General features: G+C 42.7%; 1 protein-coding gene across 3 annotated transcripts in view; it reads left to right on the top strand.

Annotated features, from left to right (window-relative positions):
• The window catches only part of EP400 (E1A binding protein p400), a 3,509,270-nt gene that overhangs the window by 1,920,833 nt on the left and 1,572,256 nt on the right, over positions 1–16,181 (top strand). For all 3 annotated transcript variants that reach the window (XM_044065578.1, XM_044065569.1, XM_044065563.1), the window contains one exon: positions 3,543–3,712. In XM_044065578.1, coding sequence (XP_043921513.1) covers positions 3,543–3,712 — 170 coding nt within the window. The remainder of the gene's footprint in view (positions 1–3,542; positions 3,713–16,181) is intronic.

Genomic DNA, 16,181 nt, shown 5'->3' with positions numbered 1-16,181 from the left:
GATAACCAAGGATCAGTGGGTGCTTCGCATTGTAACCGGAGGTTACCTCATCCTCTTTTTCAAGTCCCCTCCTCCTACAAGGAGAATCCCGTTCGTGCCACCCAGTCAACGAGATTTGGCAGCCGTAGAAGTTTCAAAGTTGCTAAGCAAAGGGGTCATCCAGCCCGTCCCCACCGACCAGATCGGATCATGAACTTACTCAAGATTATTTTTGGTGCCAAAAAAGACAGGGGACGTAAGGCCCATTTTGGACCTCAGCCTTTTGAATTGTTTTGTGAAGAAGTCCAAGTTCCGGATGGTCACCCTTCAGTCCATTCTCCCGTTATTGGAGAAGGATGTCTGGATGTGCTCCATAGACCTCAAGGACGCTTACTATCACATATTGATACATCAGGAGTTATTTACGCTTCCGCCTAGGAACCAGTCACTTCCAGTTTCGTGCACTGCCCTTTGGTCTCACCACAGCCCCCAGGGTGTTTACCAAGTGTCTGGCAGTGGTGACAGCTCACTTGAGAAGTCTCGGATTCCAAGTGTTTCCCTATCTCGACGACTGGCTCCTCACTGCCACCTCCAAGCATCTACTGATTCGAGCGCTGATGGCCACAGTAACCTTGGGCCTCTCGCTAGGAATCACTTTCAATTGGAAAAGATCTGTGCTGCGGCCATCTCAGCGTATCACTTTTATAGGCGCAGAGTTAGACGCAAAAAGGATGCGGGCATTTTTGCCATCAGACAGGATTCAGATTCTACAATCACAGGTCCTAAATTTGTTACCCAAATCTCGAGTTCCTGCCAGACAGATTCTTCAGTTATTGGGTTCGATGGCTGCAACTATCCCCCTAGTACCGTTAGCCAGGTTGCACATGCGGGTGCTGCAATGGCTATTATTGGTTCAATGGTCATACCAAGAACTTCCCCTGAACCACCTAGTTCTGATTACGGACAGTTGTCGTTGGGACCTCCGTTGGTGGCTATGTCGGTCCAACCTGGACCGGGGGCGTCCCTTCGCCCTTCAGCCCCCTGTTGCCACAGTGACCATGGACGCCTCCCAGATAGGGTGGGGGGGGTCATTATCTGGACAGGTCTGTCCAAGGCACTTGGCAGGATTGCGAAGCGCACCTTCACATCAATATCCTGGAAATGAGAGCGGTGCTTCTGGTTTTACAAGCACTTCATCATGCTCTCCCCCAAGGTACTATTGCGATTCTATCCGACAACATGTCGGTAGTTTGGCACATAAACAAGCAGGGCGGAACCAGGTCCTACCCCCTTTGCAGGGAGACCATGAGAGTATGGCGCTGGGCCATAGCCTCTCGACGTTTCCTAGTAGCCACGCACATTCTGGGAAAAGCCAATGTGATTGCAGACAGGCTCAGCAGGACTCTCCTGTTGCCCCAGGAGTGGTCCCTCAACAACAGAGTGGCTGCGCAGATCTTCACCAAATGGGGCCTCCCTTGTTGCGACTTGTTCGCCAGCCCCAACAATGCGAAGTGCAGAGAGTTCTTCACTCTGACACCCTCTCAGGGACGGTCTCCCAGGGACGCTCTAGCCCACAATTGGCCCCCGGGTCTGCTTTATGCCTTCCCCCCGATTCCCCTTCTCCCGAGGGTGATTCAGAAGGCCCTTCATGTCGGGTGCCACATGATTTTGTTAGCCCCACATTGGCCCCGTCAGGTTTGGTTCCCCTTTCTTCAGAAGCATACGGTACAGGGCCCTTGGATTCTGTTCCCAGTGCCGGATCTGTTATCCAATCCGTCGGGACACTCTCATCCGTCCCTCCGGTCGCTGCGACTGGCTGCTTGGCTACTCCACTTCCATCCTTAGTTAGGGATCTTTCTCTTTCTTCGGAAGTGATGCACATCTTGTCTTCTTCCCACAAGCAGTCTACCGTTAAGCTATATTCCAGCAAATGGAAAAGATTTGTTTGTTGGGCCCAGCAGCGAAGCATTGATCCTCTTACGGCCCCAGTTCCGCAGGTCTTGGAATTTCTAGCTTCATTGTTTCATTCTGGCTCTTCAGTCTCCACGCTTAAAGTTCAACTGGCTGCTATATCTAATTTTCATGTTGCTATAGAGCCTTCTTTAATGGCCAACAGACTGTGCAAGTCCTTTCTTAAAGGAGCCTGGCTCCTCAGGACTCCTATGGCTCATCCCGTGCCCCCTTGGGACTTAAATTTGGTTCTGGCCTCCTTAACTGCCCATCCCTTTGAGCCGGCAGCCACTTGTGATATAAAATTCCTATCTTGGAAAACTGCTTTTCTAGTGGCAATAACTTCTGCTAAGCGTGTTTCAGAGCTTCAGGCTCTCTGTTCTTCCCCTCCTTATTTGATCTTTCACAGAGACAGAGTTTCCCTTAGATTGAATCCATCCTTTTTGCCTAAAGTAGCATCCCCCTTATGCATTCAGCAATCATTGGAGCTCCCAGTTTTCTTCCCAAATTTTAGAATAGAGCAGAATATACCTTCCACCAGTTGGATGTTTACAGGCAACTGCGTTTTTACTTGGATAAGACCACTCAGACTCGAAAATCTGACCAACTGTTTGTGTCCCTTGCGGAGAATAGGTTAGGTCTTCCAGTTGCCAAAGCCACAATTGCCAAATGGATTAAGGATTGCATCTCTTTCATTTACTCCCAGTCAGGCAAAGAGTTGCCTTTCCCAATCAAAGCTCATTCTACCAGGACTATGGCCACCTCTGTAGCTTTTCATTCCAAAGTTTCAATAGATGATATCTGTGCGGCTGCTACTTGGTCTTCTCCGCACACCTTCATTTCTCATTATAAGCTTGATGTAGCTTCCCGAGGTAGAGCTTCATTTGGTTCCACAGTTCTCAGGAGTGTGTTCCAGTGAGCCACCCGGGGTTTTAGGTGCTGGAGACGCTGTCCCATCAGTTATGAATGTAGGTGAGATAGGATCCCATTACATCTTTTAGTTATGTACTTACCATAACTTTGGATGTATGGGATCCATCTCGCCTACATTCATACATACCCACCCTCCTTCCTCCTACCTTTTGGATTTGGAGGAAACATTGGTCTTGCGTTGCTCTCCTCTGGAAGGGCTCTAGTTGGTTACAGTTATTGGTATGTGTTCTGTACCTGTATGTATGTATGAAAGCGAACAAACAAGATCTGGGGAAGCAGGTGTTGTGCATTATGGGATAAGGGGTAGCCCAGCCAATGAGAGACTTCGTTCTAGTATATAGTGGCCGAGTCGGAGCCGACGGATCGGCTCCAAACCCATCAGTTATAAATGTAGGCGAGATGGATCCCATACATCCAAAGTTATGGTAAGTACATAACTAAAAGTTTTAGAGTGTTAACAGAGCGCCATTAATGAGAAGTGGATATGTTGAGAGAGAGTGAAGGTTTAAATGGCAAAAATAAAGTATGACATCAGTGGAAATGCAAATAAACTGAGTTTTTAAAGTGGGGTTGTGTGTAGCAAAATGAACCTTTGTTATATTAGGCATGACTACAAAAGTAATAGCCATTTTAATGTGACACTGAACATTTTGTGCCTTAATGCATTTTTTCATGTCCAGGGAAGCTTGAAGCCTTGGCTGTTTTACTGCATAAATTGAAATCAGAGGGTCGTCGTGTGCTGATCTTTTCACAGATGGTTCGAATGCTTGACATCATGGAACTATTCCTTAACTTCCATGGCTTTACATATGTGCGAATTGATGAAAGTGCATGTCGTGAAGAGCGCCAGGTAGTCTTTTATTTAGACTGTTTAGCTTAAAAATAGCATTAACTTATTAATGTATTTATTTTATTAGACTCTTTTTAATTTAAAAGATAAGCTGCTGTTCAGCTGGATGGCAGTGTGCATGCATTAAAATCACTCACTTGTAGATTGGCTTCCAGGAGGCTGTAGTTCCTGCTGGTATTTTCAAGTAAATGGACATCTTGAAGTTGGTTGTGACCACGCAAGCATTTTATTCTGCTTGATTTCGTAAATGAAGTATCTTTGTATCTTAAATTGTTTCAAGTGCTGCTTGGGTGTCTGCTCACTAAAGATTTATTTTGTTAAAATTTATATGTATTGCTTTTTTTTACCAACACAATTCACGTCTGTATGTACATTGATCTGGGGAGACTCATAAAGGGAAGGAGATTTCTGACTTTCCTCATTTATTCCTGCTGCCAGGTTTGTGCAGAACTGTTCCTGCATTTCATTTTCCACTAAGCTTTGATTTTTTTTCTGGAGAAAAAAAACTTTGACCTTTATCATCATGCCTTATCTATAATCTTCCTACGGCTGCAAGAGGGCAAATCTGACAGATGTGTTTTACTCAGCACCTGCCGATGGCATAGAAAACATGTCCTGCACATTTGGCAGTTATGTCCTAAAGAGAGGATCTTCACATAATCTATTTAGAGGAATAAAGTAGTTTGCAAGAAATGCTTGTTTTCTTAGTTATGAAAGTGTTAAAAGTATTTTTATTAGATGATCAAGTTTTAGAACTCTTCTTTTTACTACTGATGTAGCTCTATGTAGTAAAATTGGCTGTTTTCACATTCATGGCATTTTATCAAAAATTACATTACCTCTACACCTCCCTGCTCGAGAATTCTGGACAAAGCCAAAAAATAAATTAGGGTGTGTCCCAAATTTGTCTGATATTTACACACTGTCATGTATTCACTTACAAAGTCAATAAGCATGAAAATCTAATGTCATTATTGATTTACAGTAATCCTCAGTAATTTACCAGAAATCAGACATTTTATGAGGGAGCGGGTAAAAATATGAGACAAAATTAGGAGCATTTTGCAAAATTAGGTATAGCTGAGAGCTACGATTTACAACATGTTGAAATAAAACTGTATTCTAAGCAACTTGTTTTAAAAGAAATCAGTTTTTGTGTTTATCAGTTTTTGAGTTTAAAATGCTAACTTCCTAGGAGTACTGAAGTAGGACAGCTGCTTTTTCCTTTCTGTATGGACTGCTGTTTGCATTTAGGAAACCTATAAGTTACAGAAGAAATTGTCATATCCTTCTGTATTATCCTCTTCATTATAGACTGTGGACTTGATAGATGATTCAAACTATAAAAGTAGCAAAGCATTTTTTTACAGGGTCTTGAGGTGAGTAAAGATGTGCAGTAATCTGCTGCTACATATAGACATTATTTTCTAGACTTCATATAGAATACTTATCACTTAGAAAGCCTGGATAACTGCTGCTTAGGAGCCATTTTAGGATTAGTGCTACTAGAAGGAGCAGAGGGTCATTGATTTCTTACTGTCTGATTGGAGTGTGAGTGTGTGTGTGTTTAGGGAGATTTTCCTGATTGTTTTTGTTGCTATCCAGTGCATTTAAGAGAAAGCTACAACAGGCCTACAGACCCATGCAACATTAGGGATGAGACTGCTACTCACTAATGAGCATGTGCCATCTTAACTTGGGATTAGTGCTACTGTTTTGTTTCTTATGAGAGAAGCAAATGGATATTGATTCCCAGGTGTGTGAAGCTGTGGTGAAATCAGCATTAGTAGTAGCTAAATCTCCCTTAACAAATCCAGCTATTATTTCATTGCTAGTTACAGATCTCCATCAGGGTCACCGAAAGGTCACAGAAATTATCTTGACACCATTGAGGCATTAAATTTCAAACCAAACATCTTTTTAATTAGAATGATGAAAGAAAAACCTCGGACTCATCACGAAATGAACTAAAATAAACTTTAATTGGTAAGCGCTTTCACATATCAATGATACGCTTCCTCAGACCATGACAAAATGTTAAAAACAGCAAGCTTAAATAGTAATACATCCTGACTACTTGAGCATCATTAGTCAGTCAATTATCCAATTAAGCTTGAAAAAGAAGCAACATTCTTAAAGGAAAATTGAAGTTTAAAATTCAGCAGGGGTATGCCCAGAGTAACTTAGTAAATGATGAAAAAATACATGTTGAATCACAATACATTTAAGACTAGCAGCAAAACCTTCTTTGAAACAAACTTGGTAAAGGCATTTACCTAGTTAAGACTCATTTATAGAGCTGTACTAATCTAATAATAATAAAAAATACTTCATTATACACAATGAAGCTAAAAATTTTTGTAAAATTGTGCAACATTATTAAAGCATATAAAATATATATACATAAATATGTACTTAGACTTCAGAAATGTAACCAAGCTTATATCAATAAATATGCATATAATATTAAATACCAAGTAAACATTATAACCAAGGACAAGCTGTAAAATGCTGCTGAATTTTAAACTTCAATTTTCCTTTAAGAATGTTGCTTCTTTTTCAAGCTTAATTGGATAATTGATTGACTAATGATGCTCAAGTAGTCAGGATGTATTACTATTTAAGCTTGCTGTTTTTAACATTTTGTCATGGTCTGAGGAAGCGTATCATTGATACGTGAAAGCGCTTACCAATTAAAGTTTATTTTAGTTCATTTCGTGGTGAGTCAGAGGTTTTTCTTTCATCATTCCTTTTCATTATTTACTGAGGACTCCTTGGCTGGTGCAGTGTTTTCGTTTGAATCTTTTTAATTAGAGAATGTCAGTTACCCAAGAATGATTGCCATATTTACACTTCTAAAATTGTTATGCTTAGCATTTCCCAGACTTCATTAATACCAGTGCACTGGAGTATATTATAAAACTACCCACTAGAGGCTGTAATATCCTTGGCCTGATCTTACCAACCTAAACCCCACATGCCATATCCTCATTCATAGTTAAATCTGACGACAAAGGAGACGTCTTCTCTGTCAGGTGTAGTGGCATCACCCTGCCAGAAAATTAGACCATCCTTGGGATCTTCTCCAGTCAAACATACTTTAGCTTGTAGAAGACCTGTGCCATATTCCCAATAATTCCTTACAGACGGACGCAAGTGAGAGGGCTGCCACATTCACCTCCGATTTTTACCATGAACATTTGCAGGGAAGAGTTAGTACTCATCTGCCCAAAATGTAACTGTAAATTCAGGAATAAACCTTTGTAGTGGAATTCCTGTATTAATAATCTGTGCGCCAATAGAAGGAAAATTAAAATTTACAAGAAATCCCTATCCCCCTATTATTTTGGAAAACCTTGTGCATATGGGGTGGTAGGTGTGTGTGTGTGTGTGTGTGTGTGTGTGTGTGTGTGTGTGTGTGTGTGTGTGTGTGTGTGTGTGTGTGTGTGTGTGTGTGTGTGTATATACACATGCTTTAAAAAAATTGTGTAAATCTCAGTTACTGTTCATGAGATTGTATTAGAAGGAAGTGGGCTCAGACCAGCATGGGTAAAATCCTAGGGAGTCAGCAGTTATGACTGTATTCTGTAGCTGTGAAATGCAAAGCTTAACCCAGTGCAGTAGTGGACATTTTCTATAAGGTGACAGGGCCACTCGTCCCTTCCTTTTCAGATTGGTTATTGGCAGTCTGGAACATAAAGCCCCATAGCCCATGACTTTCCTATATAAATTGATGTTAACCTTGTGGTATTTAAGACCTGTACCCCTGCACATCATTTAATTGGTGGCAGCATTATGATATTTAAAACTCATAACTATTGTCCCTAACACACTTGTCTGTGATGCTTTAAAAAAACATAAGCATCTCTTCTTTCTCCATCACGGTTTACTCAGGCATAGGCCTCTCCTCAGTGAAGTAGGTCCAAAGGTTTGCAGAACAGACATTCTGGTCCAGTGAGGTGTGTTGTTCAGCTTCATCATTATCATTTCCTTTTGAGTCGTTGATCCCACCAGTGTGAGTTTTGTGGCAGAGGCCCTTATGATGGTAGTTTAGTTTTCTGAAACATTCCATACCACCCATTGACATGGTCTTTAGCAACCGTCATCATAGCTGTAGAATAGTAGGACTCCTTGTTAGCCATCTTTGACTGTTACAGTTTTTGTTTTGCCTTTGAAGAATCAGTTTGTAAAGTTTTCATCCCACAATTCCACATGAAATGCTAGAATTGTGCATATTGGTAAAGCTTTTGACTGATTGTCTTTCTCTGGGAAAACATAGGGCTTACCCTTTGAAAAGCATCTTGATACACTGCTGTTACTGTGATAGGAGGCCTGAATTCTGACAAATGGGGAGTGCAGGAGTCGACATTGTTGGAGAAGGAAGACTTGAGATAGAATCGCCTGAGTGACAATGTAGTTTGCTGTTCCTTTGTTTTCACTTGGGTGAATGATCTTCCTGTAGTCATTCTATTCCTTCTATAAAGGGGACCCTGAGATTTTCAGTTGAGTATGCGTGTTTTGTTGAACTGTTGGGGTAGGACTATAGAAGTTCTTGGATTCGAAGCTTCATTCATTGACATGTGCAGAGATTGTTTTAAAATCGAGTTACCTGAACCTCTTGCCATGGTAATTTCTATTTTAAAAGTGTGCATTGAAAGAGCCATCATTGGATCTTGAAGTTTTGTGGATTTCCCTCCTGTGAATTCCAGTAGTGACTTTCAGGTACCTGCGGTTTTGATCGCATTTGTTTGGGAACAGATGTTATATAAGGTGCATATATGGGGTGTTCATTCTGTCCATTAGCATTGCCATAGAAAAAAAAAGAGATCTCAAGCATACCAGATGTGAGCCTTGAAATTTGAAGAGATTTTTCTAGGGGTGCAGCAGTCTGGGAAGAGGTTCCTTTCATGTTTGAAAGATATGCACCCCAAAAAAAAACCTTTGTAATTGGCACCAGTCTCTTAATCATCAGTTTGGTAATGTATCCTATTTCTTAGCATTAGAATATTTTGGTAGTGATGTCCTTCAAGGATGCATCTGCAGTCCTTACAAATGGGTTGTCCTGTCGTCAGGCAGTCCTTCGGTCGGCCAGATTCCAAAGTCTGGGTCTGGCCTCGGCTGGTGTCGCACTTCACCCGACGTCATAGCTGCAGTTATTCGGGTATAAAGGCATCAGCCGACGCCATTTTCCTCAGTCTTTCTTGCCGCGTGGCGCCCGAAGCAGAAGCTGTTCGCAAGTGCTGGTCGGTCAGAACCAGAGATTACTACTACCGAATACTTCTACTACTACCGAAGACTTCTAAAAAGCTAAGTACCCCATTGGGGACTCTTTCTTGCCTCAGCCGATGTCAGAAAAAGTGAATAACTGTTTAACTTGTGGGAAACAAATACCTCATAAAGATTTCCACTCTTACTGCTTACCTTGTTTAGGCCCAGACCACGACGTAGCAGCTTGGCTAGCCTGTGCTTCTTTTAACCGGCGGACACTTAGACGTCGGTCGGAATTTGCTGAGGAGTTTTTCGGCTCCGATTTTGCTTACATTATGCCGTCGGATCCTCCGACTACGCAAATATCTAAAAAGCGCAAGGAAAAGGACCGACACTCGCGGTCCGCGGTTTCGGCCGAAACCGCGGTAAAGCCAACCACGAGTGTCTCGGTTTCGGCTGAAACCGAGCAAGCGGTTCTTCCTCCAGCCGAAAACTTACCTCCTACCGAGGCCTCTTCCAACCTGGTGGAATCGGCTTCTGAAATCACACCTGCTCTTGCAGTTTCTCAGGAATTATCTGACACTATTCCCTTGGATATTTCAACCCCTGCACGTGGAGCTGCTAGGCCACCTGCAACCATGTCCATTAAGGCCTTTGCCAGGGCTAAAGCAGCTAAAGCTACTAAATCTGTGCCTGTTAAGACCCCCTCTCACAGGCCTACCCCTAGTTCTCAAATGCTTAGTCTAGCAGAGGATCTCATTTCTTTAATCCGGGGATCCCAGCCTCAACCAGACAGGGCCTCTCACCCACCTCCAGAGAAGAGACCTAGGGCAGAGCCCCCTGAGCCAGTTTCTACAGATTATTCCTCTGATGATTCAGATAGTACAAACCCTCCAGAGGCTCCTTTCTCCTCTTATGAAGACTCTGATGCTGAAGAGTCCATTCCTTCTGCCTCTCCGCCTGAGGAATTTTCCTTTGGGGAAACCTTGCATGCTATGAGGGAACAATTTCAGTGGCAGGGTCAGGATTTTTCAGACTCCAGAAAGAGGCTTAGAACTTTTCTGCATTTACCACAGCATAGGCCTTTAGCCATACCTCCAGTCCTTTCTGTTGTAGATGATGCATTTAATGATGCTTGTACTGCTCCTGATTCTCTACCTCTGGCCCCTGCTAAGCCCGATAGGTACTACAGGGTCCCGGACACGCATTACCATTTGTATAAGGCTCCTTTTGCAGATCCCGAGACTATCTCCCAGGGACCTAAGGCTGTAGCAGCTACCTCTGCCAAAAACCCCCTCCCCTCTGAAAGGGAATCCAGGTCCTTAGAGAGATAGGGTAAAAAAGTTTACACTTCTGCTACTCTTTCAGCTAGGGCCTTGAACTGTCAGTTTCATATGATCCAGTATCAAGAATTTATGCTAGACCAGTTAACCAAAAAGCTGTCCTCAGATGAATCATTAGACAAAAAATCTGTTCAGGAAATGGTACATAACATACAGCAAGTCAGTAACCATTCCTTAAAATGCGGCTATGATGCACTGGAGGCTTCCTTTAGATCAGCCATGACTGACACAGTTATCAGAAGGCATGCATGGTTAAAAGAGCAGGCCTTACCAGACCATGTCAAATCAAAACTACTAGATGCTCGTATGGACAAGATCAATTTGTTTGGCTCTCCTGCACAACAGGTGCTGAAGAAGATGGAAGAGAAGGCAAAATCTGTCCAGACAGTGAAAGATTTCTTACAGGTCCAACCTCCAAGGTTTAGCAGGAATTGGCCCTCCAAGAATTGGTCCTTTCCAGACTCCTCCAGAGCTCAGAGAGGCAGAAATAGGCGTTCAAGAGGCAGAAGTCAATCCAGGGGTGCCTACAGGGGACGCCAGTGGCAGGGTAACAACCAGCGAGGTACAGCCACAGACACAGCCACCACCTCTACTATAGGACAATCGCAGTGACTTGGCTCTAGCACCGCCTACCAGGGAACAACTAGAAGTACCCTTAGGCGGGAAGCTAGCTTTATTTTCAGTAAACTGGCATTACATCACAAGAGACAAGTGGATTTTGCAGACAATAGACCAAGGTTACAGGTTTCACTTCCATACTCTACCAGGGAAGAGAGGAATGCCAAACCTACCTCCAAATCAAAAGGCAGAAGCTCTAACACAAATAACTCAATCATTAAGGATGAGAGCTGTGGAAAAGGTACCATCTATGGAGCAAGGACAGGGATTTTACTCCAGACTCTTCCTGGTACCAAGAAAAGAAAGCAAATGGAGACCCATTCTCGACCTGTCCGCTTTAAACACATACCTCATTGTTCCAAAATTCAAAATGCTGACCCTACAGCAGCTTCTTCCCATGCTGGGCAAGGAGTCTTGGCTGGTAACTCTAGATCTCAAGGAGGCATACCTGCACGTCCCCATACGACCAAATTGCAGAAGATACCTCAGATTTCTTGCAGGATCATTGCTCATTGCAGGCTTCAGGGAATTCAAATCTACCCTTACCTGGACGACTGCCTGATACAAGCGGACAACAAAAACAAGCTAGCAGAAGACTTGAAAAGGGTCATTTACCTACTACAAGCCCTGGGATATACAGTCAGTATAAAAAAGTCAAGACTGATACCATCCCAAAGGATAACCTTTTTGGGTGCAGAGCTGGACACAGCAAAACAAATGGCATTCCTAACAGTAGAAAAACAGGAGCAACTACCTCTCTACTTCTTGGCATTAACAAAGCAGAGCCATCTAACAGCAAGAAAAGTCCTGCAAGCCTTGGGTTTCATGGCATCCTGCATAATATTGGTTCCACATGCCAGACTGCATATGAGAAAGTTACAGTGGTACCTAAGAAATTTATGGTCTCAGCACAAGCACAGCCTAGAAACCCAAATTCCAATAATTCCATGCCTGAAGCAAGAATTCCAATGGTGGGCTCAGGCCTGTCAATCAAACAAAGGACTGCCCTTCCACAACACTCAACCCAGCCAAACCATCACAACGGACGCCTCAGACCTCGGTTGGGGGGCCCACATGCTGGACAAGTGTATACAAGGTTTATGGTCTCAAGACCAGCTACACCTACACATAAATCAAAAGGAAATGCTGGCAGTAAAACTGGCAATTCAGACATTCAGACCTTTTCTTCAACAAGGCCAACTGTTGATAAGGACAGACAACACCACAGTTATGTGGTACATCAACAAACAGGGAGGCACACACTCGTACCCTCTATGCCGGATGGCAATGGACCTCTGGAATGTGGCCCTGAGCTACAACATTCAGTTACAAGCAATTTTTGTACCAGGAAAAGAAAACATTCTAGCAGACATACTAAGCAGAACTACCACGGATGCCCACGAATGGATGCTGCATCCGGACATCTTCAAAACCATTAAGAGGAAATGGGGACTCCCAGAAGTAGACTTATTTGCATCCCCACTCAATCACCAGCTAAAGAAATTCTGCACAAGGACGTACCATCCACTTGCTTGGAAGGTAGACTCCCTATCTTTCAGTTGGAAAAACCTGACAGCATATGCATTCCCACCACTTCCTTTGATGCACAAGGTGCTATTGAAGATCAAAGAGGACTGTCCAAGGATCATTCTGATAGCTCCAGATTGGCCAAGACAACATTGGTACCCATTACTGAGGAGCATGTCTCGGGAACAAATATGGCCCCTGCCCCTAGTTCCCTTGCTGTTAACACAGAACAACTACAACACTCTGCATCCAAACCTGAAAACACTGCAGCTGACTGCCTGGAACATTGCATAAGACCAATTAACCCAAATTTATCCCAAAGTGTTAAAGACATTATATTGGAGGCTCGCAGACCCTCAACAAGAAAAAAATTATTCAGCAAAATGGAAAAGATACCTCATTTGGAGTACTGCAAAAGGACAAAATGTGTCACTGGTAAACATAGCCAACATCCTGGAATACTTGGCAGAGCTCTTCCACAAGGGCCTGTCCTATTCTTCCATTAAGATTCATGCATCAGCTATTTCAACAGAATATGACTTGGATCCTCCAGTCTTCTCACATCCTCTGCTCAGGCAGTTTCTGAGAGGAATTAAAAATGTAAAACCACCTAGAAAGCCACCATTGCCAGCATGGGACTTGAACTTTGTGCTAGAAAAATTGACACTTCCTCCTTTCGAACCAGCAGCAACAGCAGAATTGCAATGCTTATCATGGAAAACTGCTTTCCTGCTGGCAATCACTTCAGCAAGAAGGGTATCTGAGCTACAGGCATTAATGGCAGTACAGCCCTTCCTGATCTTCCATCAAGATAGAGTGTCCATGAGAACAAATCCTACTTTTATGCCTAAGGTGGTCTCCAGAGTATCCTTAAATCAGGCTGTCCACCTACCTACATTCTTCCCCAATCCACAGAACAGGGGAGAAAGACTGTTGCACATCTTGGATGTACATAGACAATTACGCTACTACCTGGCTTAGGACCAAGGGCAATAGAAAAACTGACCAGCTACTGGTAGCATATGCAACAGGAATGGAAGGAAAAGCAATTTCAAAACAGACAATCTCTAAGTGGATAGGAAATTGCATTAGATTTTGCTACTCCTACCATGGAAAGAAAACTCCAGAAAATATCAGGCCTCACTCTACAAGGGCTACAGCCACTACCACAGCTTTTCTACGAGGAGTGGCTACCAAAGACATTTTAGAGGTTGCTACTTGGAGCTCCGTGCATACATTTGCCAAGCATTATAATTTACCTCTTTACTCTAGATCCCGAGCAGGTTTTGCCACTGCTGTTTTGCAAGGGATCTTAACTACACCATAATTTTATTTCTCCTCCTCCCCCAGTTTGGCTATGGTATTCTACCCATTTGTAAGGACTGCAGATGCATCCTTGAAGGACATAGTACAGTTTTGTACCTACCATAAATGTAGATGTCCGATAGGAATGCATCTGCAGTCAGGATTACCCACCCTCCTTCCCCTCTGTGGTACTCCTAGGGTATTTGCCCATCTTGTAGCTAACTGGGGGAATCTATTATGGTGTATTTATTTTTATATATGTACATACATGCTTATATTTTGTTTGCTCTCTACTATTTGGAATCATTTGCATTTATCCAAATTTAGCCTTCCTAGAGGGCACCTGGCATCTGGGGCAAGAAACACTGAGGAAAATGGCGTCGGCTGATGCCTTTATACCCGAATAACTGCAGCTATGACGTCGGGTGAAGTGCGACACCAGCCGAGGCCAGACCCAGACTTTGGAATCCGGCCGACCGAAGGGCTGCCTGACGACAGGACAACCCATTTGTAAGGACTGCAGATGCATGCCTATCGGACATCTACATTTATGGTAGGTACAAAACTGTACTTTGTGGTGGTTGGTGAGGCTTATACTTCTTGCAAAAAAAAAAGCATGTATTTGATTTGTGCTGTGATTTTTGTATTTGATGAGAATAATCTGTTGCTGTTTGTAATAGAGCTTTGTTGCAATTTGGAAATTGAGTTTCTTTTGGTCTTTGGCATACTTACACTTGGATCTCTGTAACAGTAAGTGTAATGCTTGGGTTGTCATACTTATCTTGATTCTCATGCTCTCTTGAAGTTGTAAAAGCAGTAACTTCTCTCCTTCCTGGCATAAATCAACTGAAAAAAGTGTGCTTTGATGTAGTGTGGTTTCCTGTTATATGCCAAGTTGGCACACATTCTGTTCATTTCTACTCATTGTTTCAGGAGTCCCAGATGCCCTGCTCATCTGAAGCAGTTACTTTTACTTCACAGTCATTTCTGCTGTTTATTGCAGCGGTCATTTGTGGTATTTCAGCTTTACATGTTATCTATGTTAAGTTTTTTAAATGAAAGGGGGCCGGAATTTGCTGGAGGAAGCTGGCAAAGGAACCAAAGTATTGGGAATGAATAATTAGATAGAGAAAGGTAATATAATGGGAGGAGGGCCAAGAAGACATTTGAATTGCAGGCTAGTGAGTGCCTTCCCTTTCAGGGATTGATATCAGCATGTAGACTGAGAGAAAGGGATAATGGAATCTGAAATGAAAGTCCTACACTGGTTGAGTTTTTAATTGAATCTAATATGGATACTGCTGTTAAAAAAGGGAAAATTAGTAGGGCATGTAAATATTTCTCAATAAGTAAAAGATTCAATCAGAGGAGGTCAGAAAAGATTGGGAAGAGAGATTAGACAAGTAATTCACAGCGAAACAATGGGAAGCTGTATGTATGGCTCCCAAGTTTGCAACAAAGTCTGTTTACAATTTTTGTGTGGACATGTTTACATAGATATGTTTATACTCCAAGCAGACTTCAAATAATTTTTCCTCAGGTATGTGGCAAATGTTGGAGGTATAATGGGGAAAAAGGAGGTACCTCGGAGTATGTGTTCTCTTAGTATAATGAATTTGCAGACTTTAAAAATCAGTACAGAGTACTCTGTCAGGAATACTGGGTGAGAAATTCAGTCTTTAAGTAAGGAAATTTTCTTTTTGAGCTGGGATACAAGATCTGAATTGCCTAGACATACTCATAAATGGAGGAGTGTCTGAGGAGACTGTTGAGGGGTCCAGACAGGGCTTCCTCCTATCCCCAAGCTTCTGATTGAGGAGTTGACAGTGGAAGTCACATACAGTTTAGCAATACCTGAAAAAAAAAAGAGGGAATAAAATCTGTTTATATTAATGTGCAGATGACTACATATTAACGTCAGGCAATACAAACTATAAGCAAGATGTTTAAGAAATGCAAGGAAATTGCAGGACTTGGGTTGTTGTTTTTTTTTCGGCTTTTCCCAGTTAGGGGTCGCCACAGCGGAACTCCAGTCCGCTAATGATTGGCAGTAGATTTTTATGGTGCCGAGGTGCCAGCCCGATGACCAACCTTCAACGAAGGCACGCCCATTCACGCATGTCTTTTGAACACCACTCTGCTGTGGGAAGGACATGCAGACTCCACACAGAAGGCACTCCAGCCGAGAATTGAACAGGAGAACCTGGTGCAACAATAAAAAAAACAGTGGTAGTAATATTAGGAAGAGGGCAGGGGAAAGGGGTCTAGGTGAGATAAGAGATGGAGTTATTTAAGTATCTATGGCTCCAGGTTGGGAACATGATGAGAAAGGCAATTGGGAAAAACCTACAGGAAGTTGTAAAAAAAAAAGTTAGGGATACTATCTAGGGGGAGAGAAGACTTTTACATTCCTTTGGAGAGTTAATGCATTAAGGATGATGACACTACCAACAGTCTTGTACTTAATC

Source organism: Protopterus annectens, chromosome 1.part0, assembly GCF_019279795.1.
Source record: "Protopterus annectens isolate FY-2018-M chromosome 1.part0, PAN1.0, whole genome shotgun sequence".
NCBI classification, from domain to species: domain Eukaryota; kingdom Metazoa; phylum Chordata; order Ceratodontiformes; family Protopteridae; genus Protopterus; species Protopterus annectens.
The sequence above is the reverse complement of the archived record's forward strand: the minus strand, read 5'-3'. Positions and strand labels throughout refer to the sequence as shown.